The 12,445-nt window shown below is 51.4% G+C and overlaps 2 protein-coding genes across 3 annotated transcripts in view; one reads left to right on the top strand and one right to left on the bottom strand.

Annotated features, from left to right (window-relative positions):
* The first annotated feature begins 2,366 nt into the window (after nt 1–2,366).
* The window catches only part of LOC113211053 (proton channel OtopLc), an 11,035-nt gene continuing 956 nt past the window's right edge, over nt 2,367–12,445 (top strand). Inside the window, exons 1-12 of one of the 2 annotated variants that reach the window (XM_026429301.2) lie at nt 2,367–2,840; nt 5,672–5,861; nt 5,944–6,123; nt 7,154–7,265; nt 7,349–7,454; nt 7,569–7,667; nt 7,747–7,916; nt 10,392–10,545; nt 10,653–10,861; nt 11,162–11,348; nt 11,803–12,078; nt 12,155–12,318. In XM_026429301.2, coding sequence (XP_026285086.2) covers nt 2,777–2,840; nt 5,672–5,861; nt 5,944–6,123; nt 7,154–7,265; nt 7,349–7,454; nt 7,569–7,667; nt 7,747–7,916; nt 10,392–10,545; nt 10,653–10,861; nt 11,162–11,348; nt 11,803–12,078; nt 12,155–12,318 — 1,911 coding nt within the window. In that variant the 5' untranslated portion in view covers nt 2,367–2,776. Of the gene's footprint in view, nt 2,841–5,671; nt 5,862–5,943; nt 6,124–7,153; nt 7,266–7,348; nt 7,455–7,568; nt 7,668–7,746; nt 7,917–10,391; nt 10,546–10,652; nt 10,862–11,161; nt 11,349–11,802; nt 12,079–12,154; nt 12,319–12,445 lie in introns of those variants that run through there. The other variant, XM_052268271.1, reaches the window with a different exon arrangement.
* LOC113211006 (uncharacterized) lies at nt 8,037–10,063 on the bottom strand. The gene is made up of 4 exons (XM_026429244.2): nt 9,933–10,063; nt 8,893–9,651; nt 8,537–8,803; nt 8,037–8,457 (listed from the first exon to the last, which is right to left on the bottom strand). Exons 2-4 carry the CDS (start codon nt 9,639–9,641, stop codon nt 8,262–8,264), a joined length of 1,212 nt encoding a protein of 403 aa, XP_026285029.1. The 5' UTR covers nt 9,642–9,651; nt 9,933–10,063; the 3' UTR covers nt 8,037–8,261.

The following is a 12,445-nucleotide window of genomic DNA, read 5'->3' as shown; positions in this document are numbered from 1 at the left end:
TGTAGTGGGTCGGCACCATGATATTTAGACAGAGAATGTGAAAAGGCAGTCTGCCCCACTAATCCAAACCAATTCCAGCAATTTTTCAAATTGCCAAGATTTTTAACAAATCAGCCTGGATTTTGACAGAGGATTGAAATCAACAACAAAGAATCAGGGCACCACAAAATCAAATACCACCCCTTTGATGCACACGAAAGGAAGCTCCTCATAGTGTCTGTACAGAGACAAATTGGACCAGCGTTGGCGGTTACTGTCATGTCAACTCACCTATTCTTTTGGGTAAAATGACTCCATAGACTTCTCTTGCTCATGTCAAGAACATTTCTGGGCCAAGTTCCTGCAATCATATTAAACGGTACTTTTAGCGCTCATCAACTTTTAATTACATATAATTAACTCATACAATACACTTTTAAATACCTCTCCCCCCATGCGTCTCTAAATGACTATTGTCTTTCAAATAACTAATTTTGGTACTGTATTAAACATTAAGTACGAAGGGGCAGCTGCAAATTATCTGCAACGCACATTGATTGATTGTTTGAGGGATTGCGCAAATAGTACCACTCGGTTTGCACCCCAATCAGAAAGTAATAAATTTTTCTGTTCCACGAGAATAAAATAGAGTAAAATATATGATATGTGATAGAACACTGGCAGGTTCATCCATTTGCATAAGGACCTACAACAGTATTATGCATCCTGCATAGATTGGAGGAGTCTACCCATTCAACACCTTTTCAACAAAGCTGACAGTGAGCCAAGTTATTTACACCACGGGCATCATTTACTCGGCCTCAAAAAATAACTTACAACTTAATTGTGCGTGTGAAAATTGAGCCACAGGAGCATAACCTCCTAACAATAACCGGAATGGAACAATTCAATATTCCGGACCGGAAACAAGTAAGCACTATACCTTGCGATTAATAACGAAAAGCGGCGATGTCCATTCTAAAATTCTGGTTAAAATCTTATGATCAATAATTATATGAGTAGGTATTATCGGTATTTGGCAGAAACGCCGATCGTGACACCTGGCTGTTTACGTTTCCATAAAGGCGCGGGAAATGCGCGGTGGGGGGGTGGGGAGGAGGAGAGGGGTAGGGGACGCGGCACGGCAAAGAGGGAGAGCAATAATTACGGCATACTCACCGACATATCGTGGTCGCGGGATGTGATTCTTTCCTGGGGTAGGCTATCCCGCCTCGCTTGTCCAGGATGTGATCCTTTGGGGATGCTTCGCTTCCCGTCCCGTGCATCGTTGTGTGGCTCCAGGCGGCAACGCCAGGGAAGTGCCATGTGACAAGAATGAAATGACCTGGATAATAAACTATTATGGGGCGATTTGCTATTAATAATAATTATATTTGGTGCCTTTTAAGAAATATGCACCAGCCGGGGGTACACGACGTTTGGAGCCGAATCGTATTTGTCGTGGGAAGGGTGGGAAGGGGTCATCGGCGTTTGCTCGGGAGGTCCCCAATGACGTCCCCGGGGGCCTGGACGACATCGGCACTACCAGATTTGGACTCAGCGTGCGAGAAAACCCCCGAACACGATATTTCAGTCGTCCTGGTCGTTCCAAGGTTGACGGTCGGTCGGTCGGTCGGTCGGTCGGTCGGTCGGCCAAACCGTATCTTATTTTGACAGCCCCACGGCAGGGACGGGTCTGTGTGGTGCAGTCCGTGCTGCGCCTCTACGCGCCGTCAGCCCACAAGGCCCCGGTGTATGTTTCGTGGCCTAACGACCTAGGCGCAAGCGAGACGAGTGGGCCGAGCCGGACCGGGGCGGGGGGCCATGTGGTCTGCGCCGCTGCCCGCTCACTTCAACGTTCCCCTCCCCCCCCCCCCGCAACACCAATCGCACAGAGAAAAGGGGAAGCACCCTTGCCCCTGCTCCTCCCCCATTTCCACGCAGCAAAGGCAGGGCGAACACTGTTCACTGTCGAATTCCCTAGAGTAGCGGAAAGAAACGGCACCACTACAAACACAGAAATAAATACGCTTCATTTTGCATTTCGGTAAATGATATGGCCTCGCGTTGGGAGTTGCAGAGTTGCAGAGATATTGGTCGGGCTGGTCGTGAGGCGCAAGAGGCGTCCTTGACATTGGGAGGGGACTGGAATCCGTTAGCGCCGTGCCCCGTGCCGCGCGGTTTTGTGCCCGCTTCGCCCCGCCCCCACTCTGTGTCCCAATGCTCATAGCGCACACGCGAGCCGCAGCGCGGGGCAGCGCGGGGCAGCGCGGGGCAGCGCGGGGCAGCGCGGGGCAGCGTGGGGCAGCGCGGGGGAACGCGTGGCCCGGGTAGTAGAGACCAGTTCCTGGAGCAGGAGGAGCAGAGATGAGGCGGAGAGGAGGGCGACGCGGGCCGCGCTGCTGCCGCGCTCCCTGCCCTCCTGCTCCGCTCAGCTGTGGAGCTGCGCTGCGCCCGGCGCCGCCCCGCCGCCCCGCCCGGCTCGCTAGCCACAGCGAGCTGAGCCTCTCATCGCACACTCGCGCCCGCGACCACTCGCGCCGGGACTGCGCCAGCCGCCGCGCCGGTGAGTTCGTCCGCACCTCCCCGAGTCCTGCTAAGCACACAGCACCTCAGCGCCTCGAGGGAGTGCCCCAAACGGCCGCGCCGGCAGCACTTCCCAAACCTGGATTTCACCGCAAGAGCAGCAGCGGCGTCGGCGCCCAACGGCCCGTCGACGACCATCGCCGACGCCGCCGCCGCCGTGACAGGGCGTCCCGAGGCTGCCGCAGGGCGTCCCGACGCTGCCGCCCAGCCGATGCACTCCGCTCCCGCCCCGGGTCCGCACGCCTCCCTCGCACACCTGCTGACGCCCGACACAGGTGAGTGGCCTGGCCCGGCTGCGGCCCGCGGCCCGCGGCCCGGCGCCGTCACGCAGGCGTGTGGATCCAGCTGTGTGACGGACTGTCACGCCCTCCTCATCGCAAGCAAACCATGAATCATGAAAAAGTTTCCACCAAAAAAAATAAAAAATAATAGTGAGATTTTAACTACATTGGGCGTTGACGTCAATGAATCCATCTTAAGTCAGAATGAACAAGCAAGCAGTATGTGTACCGGATTTACAAAGTTCCCGCGTCGGCTCTGGGATGGAGTGAGTCGACGGCTCTTTGATCTCATGAGACCAATAGGAAAAATCAAAGCAAAGGGCAGAGCACTGTTAAATCCTTACAAGCGAATTATAGTTTGTAGGCTGCAAAGCATTTGGTACATCTGTAATACAAATAATTCAATTTTTAATGTAAAACACAGAAAATGCTTCTCATAGCAAAGCTTTTTTTTTTGCGAAGTATTTCCTTTTTAATTGCACAGCTTTGGTTCGCGAGGTTTTTTAAATGTTAGTATTATATGGATGATGGTACAGAACGCTCATTCCCACGAGTCGACCAGCGACCACGAACTTGGCTTTGGGGGCATGACAATGCGGATGCGAAAACGAAATAAACGATCAAGACCCACTGCCATGCTGCTAGTCGGTTGTCGACGCCTCGTGATTTGAGGTTGAGCCTGCGTGTGGGTCCTCGACGGCTGCGCATGGGAGCGTAACTACAGTCATTGGTCCCTGCCACCGCCGCGACCGCGGCGGACCCCGGTTTTAGGCTATCATGGAGCGGTCGAGCGCCGCCCCATCACGGCCCTGGACTCGCGGTGCGGCTGTTCGCCAAACTCTGACGCTTATTTGATCATCGCACGCTCACTATTACTGCACATCAAAGCTATCGCCGGCCGGTCGGATCTGCAGTTGGCCGGGAGGGAGCAGGCTTCTCACTACTTGTCTGGAATCGTGTGTGGACTCCTGCGGTAACCGGGTTCTCCTCGCGCGGCCCGACAGCGCCGCCGGGCTGCTACGCCGCGCTTCCCGTGGCGGGCCGACACGTGCGAATGGGTCGCGGGCAGACGAGTCGAGGGCCCGCGAGCCGCGCCGCTGATATAGATCAGTAGCGAGCTCGATAAGATCTGCAATGTTAACCGTCGAGAGGAGGGATATCATGGTCACCGAAGAATAAGTTCCAGGCCACCATTAGAGCTTACAGTACCGGGTGATTCAGGAAAGACGCAGGTGCGGACGGGTTTGCCGCGGTTTGCCTTTCTCGCTCTGCCCGTTAGGGGCCATGGCTCCTTAGGTAGGCAAACTCAAACGCACCTTGCGTCTTCTCAGGAAACTCATGAAAATTTCGCCCCGGAGTGGAGAGGGGGGGGGGGGGAGTACAAATAGCATGGGTCCCTAATTCCAATGGTGGTCCTGAACCTACTTCTGAGCCCAGGATAATCCTACCCTTCCCCCCACCAATCCCATCGGGGATCATCCGGAAAGTACGTCTGCCATTGGTCGTAAGGGGCCGTTCACAATTTACGTCAGGTTTTTCAGGTCCAAGATTTTTTTTACCCCACGGCCCTATTGTCACGGTAAGTCACAATTTTGACTCACCCCCCTCTCCTCTAAGACGTCACATTTTCTCATATTGACTACCCAGATGGCGCGCCTCGTTCAAAAATAGTGATTCGGAAAGGCGCGGAGTGAGTGACGGTGTGACCCTCTCTACCCCCGTTGTCACAACTGGTCACAGATTCGCCTACCCCGCTAAAAAGTGTGACGTAATACGTGAATGGCCTCTAACGAAACTGCCAAGTTCAGCCTGTGCAAGCTCTCAGAGCGCCTGTTAGGTAGACAACACATCTTGTCTGCAGTGCATGCATGTGATGCGGGGTGGCCTACCCTGCGCATTGCAGGCGCCAAGCTTCCGTGACATAACTGAAGAATTTGAGAAAAATGGACATCGTTTTCCTTGGGAAGCGACATATACTGCATGATCCCTGCAGAGCGTACATTCTGATAGTTAGAATGAGGCGTGGCTAAGCGCACCATCTCATTGAGGCCGCCTCGGCCCCGCCCGTCCCGGCCCTGCACGGAAAAAAAGATTAGTTTCCCCGACGAAGCGTTAGTTGATTTTCGGACAACTAACTGGTGTCAGCTCCAGAAACCAACATTTAGTCGGGGAAACGACGTCGTTGTCGGGAGAGCGAACGCGTTCCTTCCGTGGGCAAACCAAGGGTTAGTTCCTCTTGCAACGGCCTCGTTCTCGCTACGAAATGTTAGTTGACACAACCAAATACTGGTTTCTGCTACTGTTTCGGTTGGGGAAACTAACTTTTTTTTCGCGTGGGCCCTAGAGGTCGGTGCGGTGTGGGCGAGGTACTCGGCTAATGACCTCCCGTGTCGGGTCCGAGCCACTTCCATCACGACTAACACAACCACGTCTGTTTGTTTGTTCCTACCCCTCACCCCCCTCTTCCCCTCCTCGTCCCGGAGGCCAGGAACTGGCCGAACTACCGGGCAGGGCTCCTGCGCCTGCGAGGCAGGCCGACCAGCCAACAGCTCGTTATTCACAGGCGAGGTGTTCCAGGCTCCAGGCGCCCCAGGCGTGGGCCGCCGTGTTCAGACGGGGATACTACTCCCATGAATAGATTACAGCGACCGCTGCACTCCTGCGGGCCTGCGGGCTTCAGTTTCCAAATACACGGGTTATTTAAAAGAACGGTCTTCCGGTGGACTGAGCAGAGCGAAGCCATCCAGAAGTCAACATCAGCTCGAATTTAGTTTTCCGTACTTCTATAACTCTTCTGCTATCGTTTCTTTTCGCCATGTGTTTAGCGTCCGAGGTGAGCATGCCGGGAGACGTCAACGTGGACGTGGACGTGCTGGTGCGCGGCGCGCGCGGGGGCAGCCCGGGCGCGGGCGCGCTCGTGCTGACGGCGCGGCGCCGCGACGGCAGGGACTCGGCGCTCAGGACGACGCCGTCGGACGCGCTGGCCACGGCGCACCTCGCGCTGCAGCAGTGGAGGTGAGGAGACTGGGGTGGGCGACGGGCGGTGGCGCGGCGTTATTGGACGAGAACGGCTGGGCCTCTAAACACTACCGTCCAGCGCTCTCGCAGGGAAGCCCTCCGTCGAGATCCGCGACGACCTCCAGGACGACGACGACGACGACGTCGACGACGAGGACAACGATGACGGTGACGGTGACCACGGCGGCGGCCAGTTCCAAGACGGCAGCGGGCCGGGACCTCCGGAAGACACTGCCAGCGGCGAAGGCGGATGCAAGGGGTGAGTCACGGTTCCTGCCCTATGGTCTGTGTGCGGAGGGGGGGGGGCAGCCGGTTTTGCCTCGCAGTGTCCGTCGACCAGCAAATCGTTCCCGCGCCTTTGCCGCCGTCAGCAGGTCATGCTCGTCTGCAGCATCGCGCGCGGAATGCGAAAACACGGGGCGCGCAAAGGCGCAGGGCGTAGGCATGGTGGCCTGGCCCACGCGCTCCTTGATCACCCGTTGAAAAGGTAATCGGACCGGCTCGGCTGGGCCACCCTGCGCCGCACGGCGCAAGTCCAGGACGCTCAAGGTTCTCAAATCAACACCCAGAGAACCATTTAGTTGATACAACTAAATCAGGGTTGTAAGAACCAAAATTTAGTTCCTAAAACCGACTAAAATTTAGTAACCCTATTTTTAACTAAATATAGTCGCACCAATCAAATTAAGTCATCTAGACCAAATTATTTCATCACCACGAATAAAATTTTAGTCCCAAGAGCTAAAATTTCGTCGGTTTTGAATTTGGTTATATGGACTAAACGGTCTTCTGGGTGAAACACCGATATGATGACGCGGGTAACGCGCTCGTTGCGGTGCCTATCCCACCACGCCTCCTGGCGGCCTGGTGTGTTTCCCCTTCGGCGCAAAGCACGTTCCACGTTTTAGGCGTGTCTGGCTCACTCACTGAAAAAATTTTTTCTCTCGATAACAAAAGGGGAGCCGCGGAAGAACAAAGCGGGAGCTCAAAGGACTTCCCTGTCAAAGGCTTCAGACGTATTCAGTCGCAACCACGGCAGCTAGTGGCGTATTTGTTTGAGCCGACGAGCGCAATGGAAATGGGCGAACGGTCTGCTCTAGCTGGGCACCACTGGGCACCTTTGCTTTGAGCCTATGAACTAAACTGGGCGGCTTGAGTCAGCATGCTGGAGCGCCGTGGGGGTAGGCATCGGGGACACACAAGTGCTCTGCGGCCCGGCCCGGTGCCTACCCCCCCAGGCGTCGGGCCCGTCTCAAACTCGACGAGAAATCTTTTGACACCCATTTCAGCCTCATGATCGTCACTGTCATCTCCGTCCAGTACGTTAAGATAGTCGTGCTGATGGGATTGGCCCTGCCCGTCTGCGGGGTCCTCACGTTTGATACACCGCAATCTTTTGAGGTGAGAGTAGGGTCCTGAGATAAATGAGAGTACGACGACTACGCAACACGTCAAAAATTAAAATAATGATGTCGTTTCCTTAGGCGTTCTACTTATACCTGTACCTGGTCAGCTTGCTCTTCATGATGTACTTGTACATCGTGTCAGCCTGGCGTCACAGGAGCAAAGTGACGGTTAAGAGAAAGAGAGGTAAAGCTGCGCTGGTTGCAGATGCAAGGCAAACTTGGCACATTTGTGATACCATTAGTTGGTTTATCTCATCTTCAGAAGTTTTATAATTTTGTGATGCTATGCCACGTCAAGGTAATCGCGGAATGCGGTATCGGCTGAAATTGCTGAAACAGACTCGAGCTGTTGAGACGGTGAGGTACGGCAGTGTGTATCTGAGACTAGCCATGAGTGGTATGTAGAGAAATCACAAAACTAGAGTATAAACTTTCTTGAGGTGTTCTAGATGACAATTGTCTCTTTCTACTGGCAGCATTCGGGATTGGTAGCATGATTTATTGTTGTCTGGAGGTGGCACATGGAGTGGTGAAGTACCAAAATTACCCCTGTGACCAAACTGGACAACAAATAAAAATACTACTCCCAGCATGTCGCGCAATTCTCACACTTGGTCAAGTGCACTTCATGCTCTTCCATAACAAGGTAAGCATTTTTTATATTTTTTTGAGAAAAAAGAATGGTTTTATATTTTAAAACAAAGTTGAGGCAAGATCAGTTACATGAAATTAAGAGCAAGATCAAGTACAAGATTCATACAAACAGTGAACAAAAGTTTTTTGTTTTATTTTGAAAATTCAGATTTATAATTACAGAGAGTAAAATATTTTTTTTCATTTGAATGTCAAAATTCAGATTTATTCATGAAAAAGAAAACAAAACTATTTTGTTTTACAGTCAAAATTCACTCAAGAGTTAATTCAACTCGATTTATCACATTTTTAAAGTATATAGGCACTAAAAACTGCAGCATATTTAAAGAAATATACTTTAAAATACATAATTAATCACATAGTTATCTTCATCAGCAAATTGGTTTAACTGCTCATAGACAGATAATACATCTTCATCAAAGACATTAACTCTCTCATTTGCCACGGGAGCAGGAGCAGGAGCAGGCACATGAGGTAGTTGAGGAGGATCAGTAATTGCTTTATCCAAAATAATTCGATAGTTTTCAAACTCTCTGCAACATGACAAATACATTAGTATCAATACAATCATAATTTTATTGGAAGAAGAAAATCTTTAACATATGAACATACTCTTTTTGGATTTTCTCTACTATGCTGGAATATCTTTTCTTTGCAATGTTGAAATTGCGATTTGCGGCAACATTATTATGATTGGGATACTTAAAAAACACTCCGGCTACTAGATTAACATGTGAGCTCTGAGGGGCAAGTTTCAGAGCTTTGTCAATACACTTGTCAGCCAAGCGAGTCTCTCTGACAGGGTAGGAATAAGCCAAAAGTCCAGATGCACACATTAAGTTGACATATGCAGAATTAGGCCAATTCTCTAAAGCAGTTCTGAAAGGGGAAAAAAGGTAGTAATTAAAACTTAAATGTCTACAGTAAAACTTACCCCTTATAAAATAGAATTTATAAAATAGACTTACTTATAAAGTCCTGTTGCTTTGTCTCTCACTTCAGAAGGGCCCTTCACATTTTTAACTGAGTCATGAAGACAAGCTGCAAGCCCTATGCAGTGTGATGGCACATGCTCATCATAAAAATGGGCCATTTCAAAACTTTGCTGTTCCTTAGGAAGTACCGGAGAGGATTGACAGGTAGAAAGTCTTTCATATCGTAGGATTTGTCCTTTAAGGTAGTGCCAGTGGCCCTCATGCTCATTGTTTTTGATGGCTTCAAGGATAACATCCAATGACTTTTTGGTTGCCTTCAAACCATATTCCAGTAGACAGGCAGCATGAATAGCATTTACTCCAGCTCTTTGTCTGGCACCCATAGATTTGTAAAGTTTGATTTCTTTGAGGTAATCTTCAAATGTATCATAGGAATGGTCCTTGGCAATGATGTGTAGCCATGTTGAATAAAGCACATGTTTGATAGATTCCTCATTACGTTTCACCAATGGTGAAGTGGCAATACATTCTGAGTCAGACAAAATGTTTTCGCATTCTACTAAATGATCTCTAGCCACAGAATATTGATGGAAATGATAATTTTCAAAGGCCAATACAAGACGATAAATTATAGACTGCCATTCACAGTCACTGGTTAATAGCTTGTCTTCTAGAGTGTCAATCATCCATTTTGAGTCAACTCTATCAAAACCCCTGTACCAAGTAAATAAGCAATGGTAGCGATCTAAATTAGATTGTTGGGCTGCTCTTCGGGATGCCATTTTTCATCTCCTGTTAAAATAGACAAAAAATAAACCAGTAGTTAGCTGACAGTATACAGATAATTTAAAAGTAAGGCCATCATAAGAAACGCGTTCAATATGTTGGCATAACGAATAACCGGACAAAAGCCTTAAAAAAACACACATCCAATCTGGATCTATGGCCTAGCAACTGATATGACATGGAATCAACAGTCAGGAAACCATGAGGAAACCGTAATAAAGCAAAGTGTCTCCTTCTCCAACCCATCTAAAACCATTGAAATGAAAATGATGCTGATAAATTTTCACCTGTCTGACAAAATTGACGCGAAATCCTCGCGCTGTAGGCCGAAAGCTGCAGGCACCGTCTGATGCCGGTGGCAGGTTAAGGTTGGAGTGTGGAAGAAAACAAAACACAAAAACAAAACAAACAAAATAAGAAAAAACAAAAGACTACCCAGATCGTTTTGCGTTGCCAACTCCAAAGCCTCCTCAAATTTTGGAATTTACATTTAATAACTGGTGATTTAGAGTAAAACATGTATAATACTAACTTCGAAAATGCCTTTTATTTTTCGTTTTTGGAAAGTAGATTTACAGGAAATAAGAGTTCTAAAAATCATGAGTATTACTTTTCATTGGTTGGTGAAAGTGGTTCGACGATATGGCGCGGGAGGCGCGGCATTGTCCCGAAATTTAAACTGTCGCTACTTTGTTCATATCTACAACATGCCGTAGGTGGAAGCTAACATGTTTCCTACTTTCCAGGCTGCTGAAATCCGGCGTCATCCTAGCATCTCTCGGATCGGTTTGGCCCACATGATAGCAACCAACGTCTGTGAGTGGCTCAGCGTTGTTGTGGAGGAGACCCGTCACGAAATCGCCGAGCTCGGCACGGGCGGGCACGTTCTTGCGGACCACGGTAAGTAATACAAGGAAATATACATTACAAAAATCATGGTTCAAAATGAAGAATGGAATTGCCATAAATTGACCCTCCCAATAATATGTAATGGCCTGACATGGCAGATGAGCTGGGTGGGCTGAGAGGAAACTTATCCAGTCCCGACTACAATTCGACGAGGTCTACTCCTCATCCTGCGTGCGAGTCCGTCATCGAGTCCACTGAACAGGACGTGATTGGAAACCTTCTGCTTAGCTCCGGTCCCATCCTTTTCCCCTGCACGATTGAGTACTCTCTCATCTGCGCTGTGATTCTCTTCGAAATGTGGAAACACGTATGTCCAAATAGGAGTGATTTGACTATAAAGAGTGGCGTGGCAAAACGATGATCACCGCGGGTGCAATAACTATAGTGCGACCACGCTAGGAAAGAGCCCGGTGGAGCTAGTGTTGCTGCAGCGGTGGCTCGCCTACCTGCTTCCGGGGGTCCATGCGACAGGGTGGGCGAGTACCCGAGCAGGAGGAGGCAGTAGTTAAGAACTGCTTCCATAAGCCAGGCTCTTTCCTAGCGTGGTCTCAGTATAAATTCGATATCGTACATCCATGTAATTTGCCTGCAATTTAATGGACACCAGGCGGGGAAGTCCGAGGACGAGAGCAGCGCCAGCAGGATGGGCAGTCGGGTGGACCTGAGCACCGGCAGCCGCAACTCCCGCGTGGTGGACCAGACCGAGAACGGCGATGCGACGGACGACGACCTCGACTCGCCCAGCGGCGGCCCGGCGGCCAGGAGCCCACAACACGCGCCCTCCACGATCTCCGGTACGCATCGCCGAACGCAAAATGTTTTCGTCATCTCGCTATACACCATCATCGGGTGTTGGGCGCCGCCGAAACCTTTCCGGTTGACCGACAAACCCCTGAGGTGGTGGGGGCGGGCCGCCAGCTTCGCGCGGCTGCTTGGCGGGTTGGCCTACCCAGCGCATTGCAGGCGCTATCAGCGGCTGACTGCCTGCCAGCCGGGGCCCTGCTCCCTGCTGTGCTGTCAGAGCTGTGTACTTGTTCGCTGCATCGGACCCCGACCACACCGCACTCGGACAGCTTCCATCATCCATTGACTAGCCTCCACAACCTCGTGTCGGAGCTCACTGAACCATGGCAAAGCAAACAACTGTCAAACACCTGATTGGTAGTTTAACCGCTACCCCCCCCCCCTTTCCTCCCCCTCATGACGTCCGAACTTCTTTAATTATCTGTCAATTATGTGACCCTATAGGCACCGGGACCGGGGGGACGGGCACACTGCCGAGGCGCACGGCGCTGCACCTGTCCGTCGACCTGACGCACTCGCAGCGCGGCATGTTCCTGGGCATCGTGCTGGCCGTGGCCACCATCATGTCGCTGGTGCTGTTCTTCGCGCTGGGCGAGGCGGACGGCTACCAGCGCGCTGCGCACATGCTCGTCTCCTACGTGGAGGGCGGCCTGCACGTGGCCGTCATCCTGGCCGTGACCACGGCCGCGTACAGCATGCGCCGGCTCGGCGTCGACCGTGGTAAGGCGTCGCTACATCGGCCCCCTCCCCCTCCCCCCGGCCTTCGGCCACACTCATTGGTCATTCCCCGTTGCAGTGCCGTTTCACCCCCTGCCCCTCGACATGTTCCTGCTCTTCGTGGCTCAGACGGGCGCCTACCTCTACTCCATCTTCTCCATCGTGGGCGCCTGCATGATCATGCTCAAGTCCAACGAGGACCCCACGCGGAGCACGGCGGCTCTACGCATCCTCGTCGTGGAGGTGAGTGAGTGGACTTGTGCAAGGGGGGGGGGGGACCTTCCTGGCCCCAACAGAAATGTCCCAACATTGGTGTGTTGTCGATATCTGAGGCATAACGCCATCAGTCTGGCTCCTAGCCAGCAGTTCT

The sequence above is a fragment of the Frankliniella occidentalis genome, unplaced genomic scaffold, assembly GCF_000697945.3.
Source record: "Frankliniella occidentalis isolate FOCC.00 unplaced genomic scaffold, Focc_3.1 Scaffold66, whole genome shotgun sequence".
Classification (NCBI taxonomy): domain Eukaryota; kingdom Metazoa; phylum Arthropoda; class Insecta; order Thysanoptera; family Thripidae; genus Frankliniella; species Frankliniella occidentalis.
The sequence above is the reverse complement of the archived record's forward strand: the minus strand, read 5'-3'. Positions and strand labels throughout refer to the sequence as shown.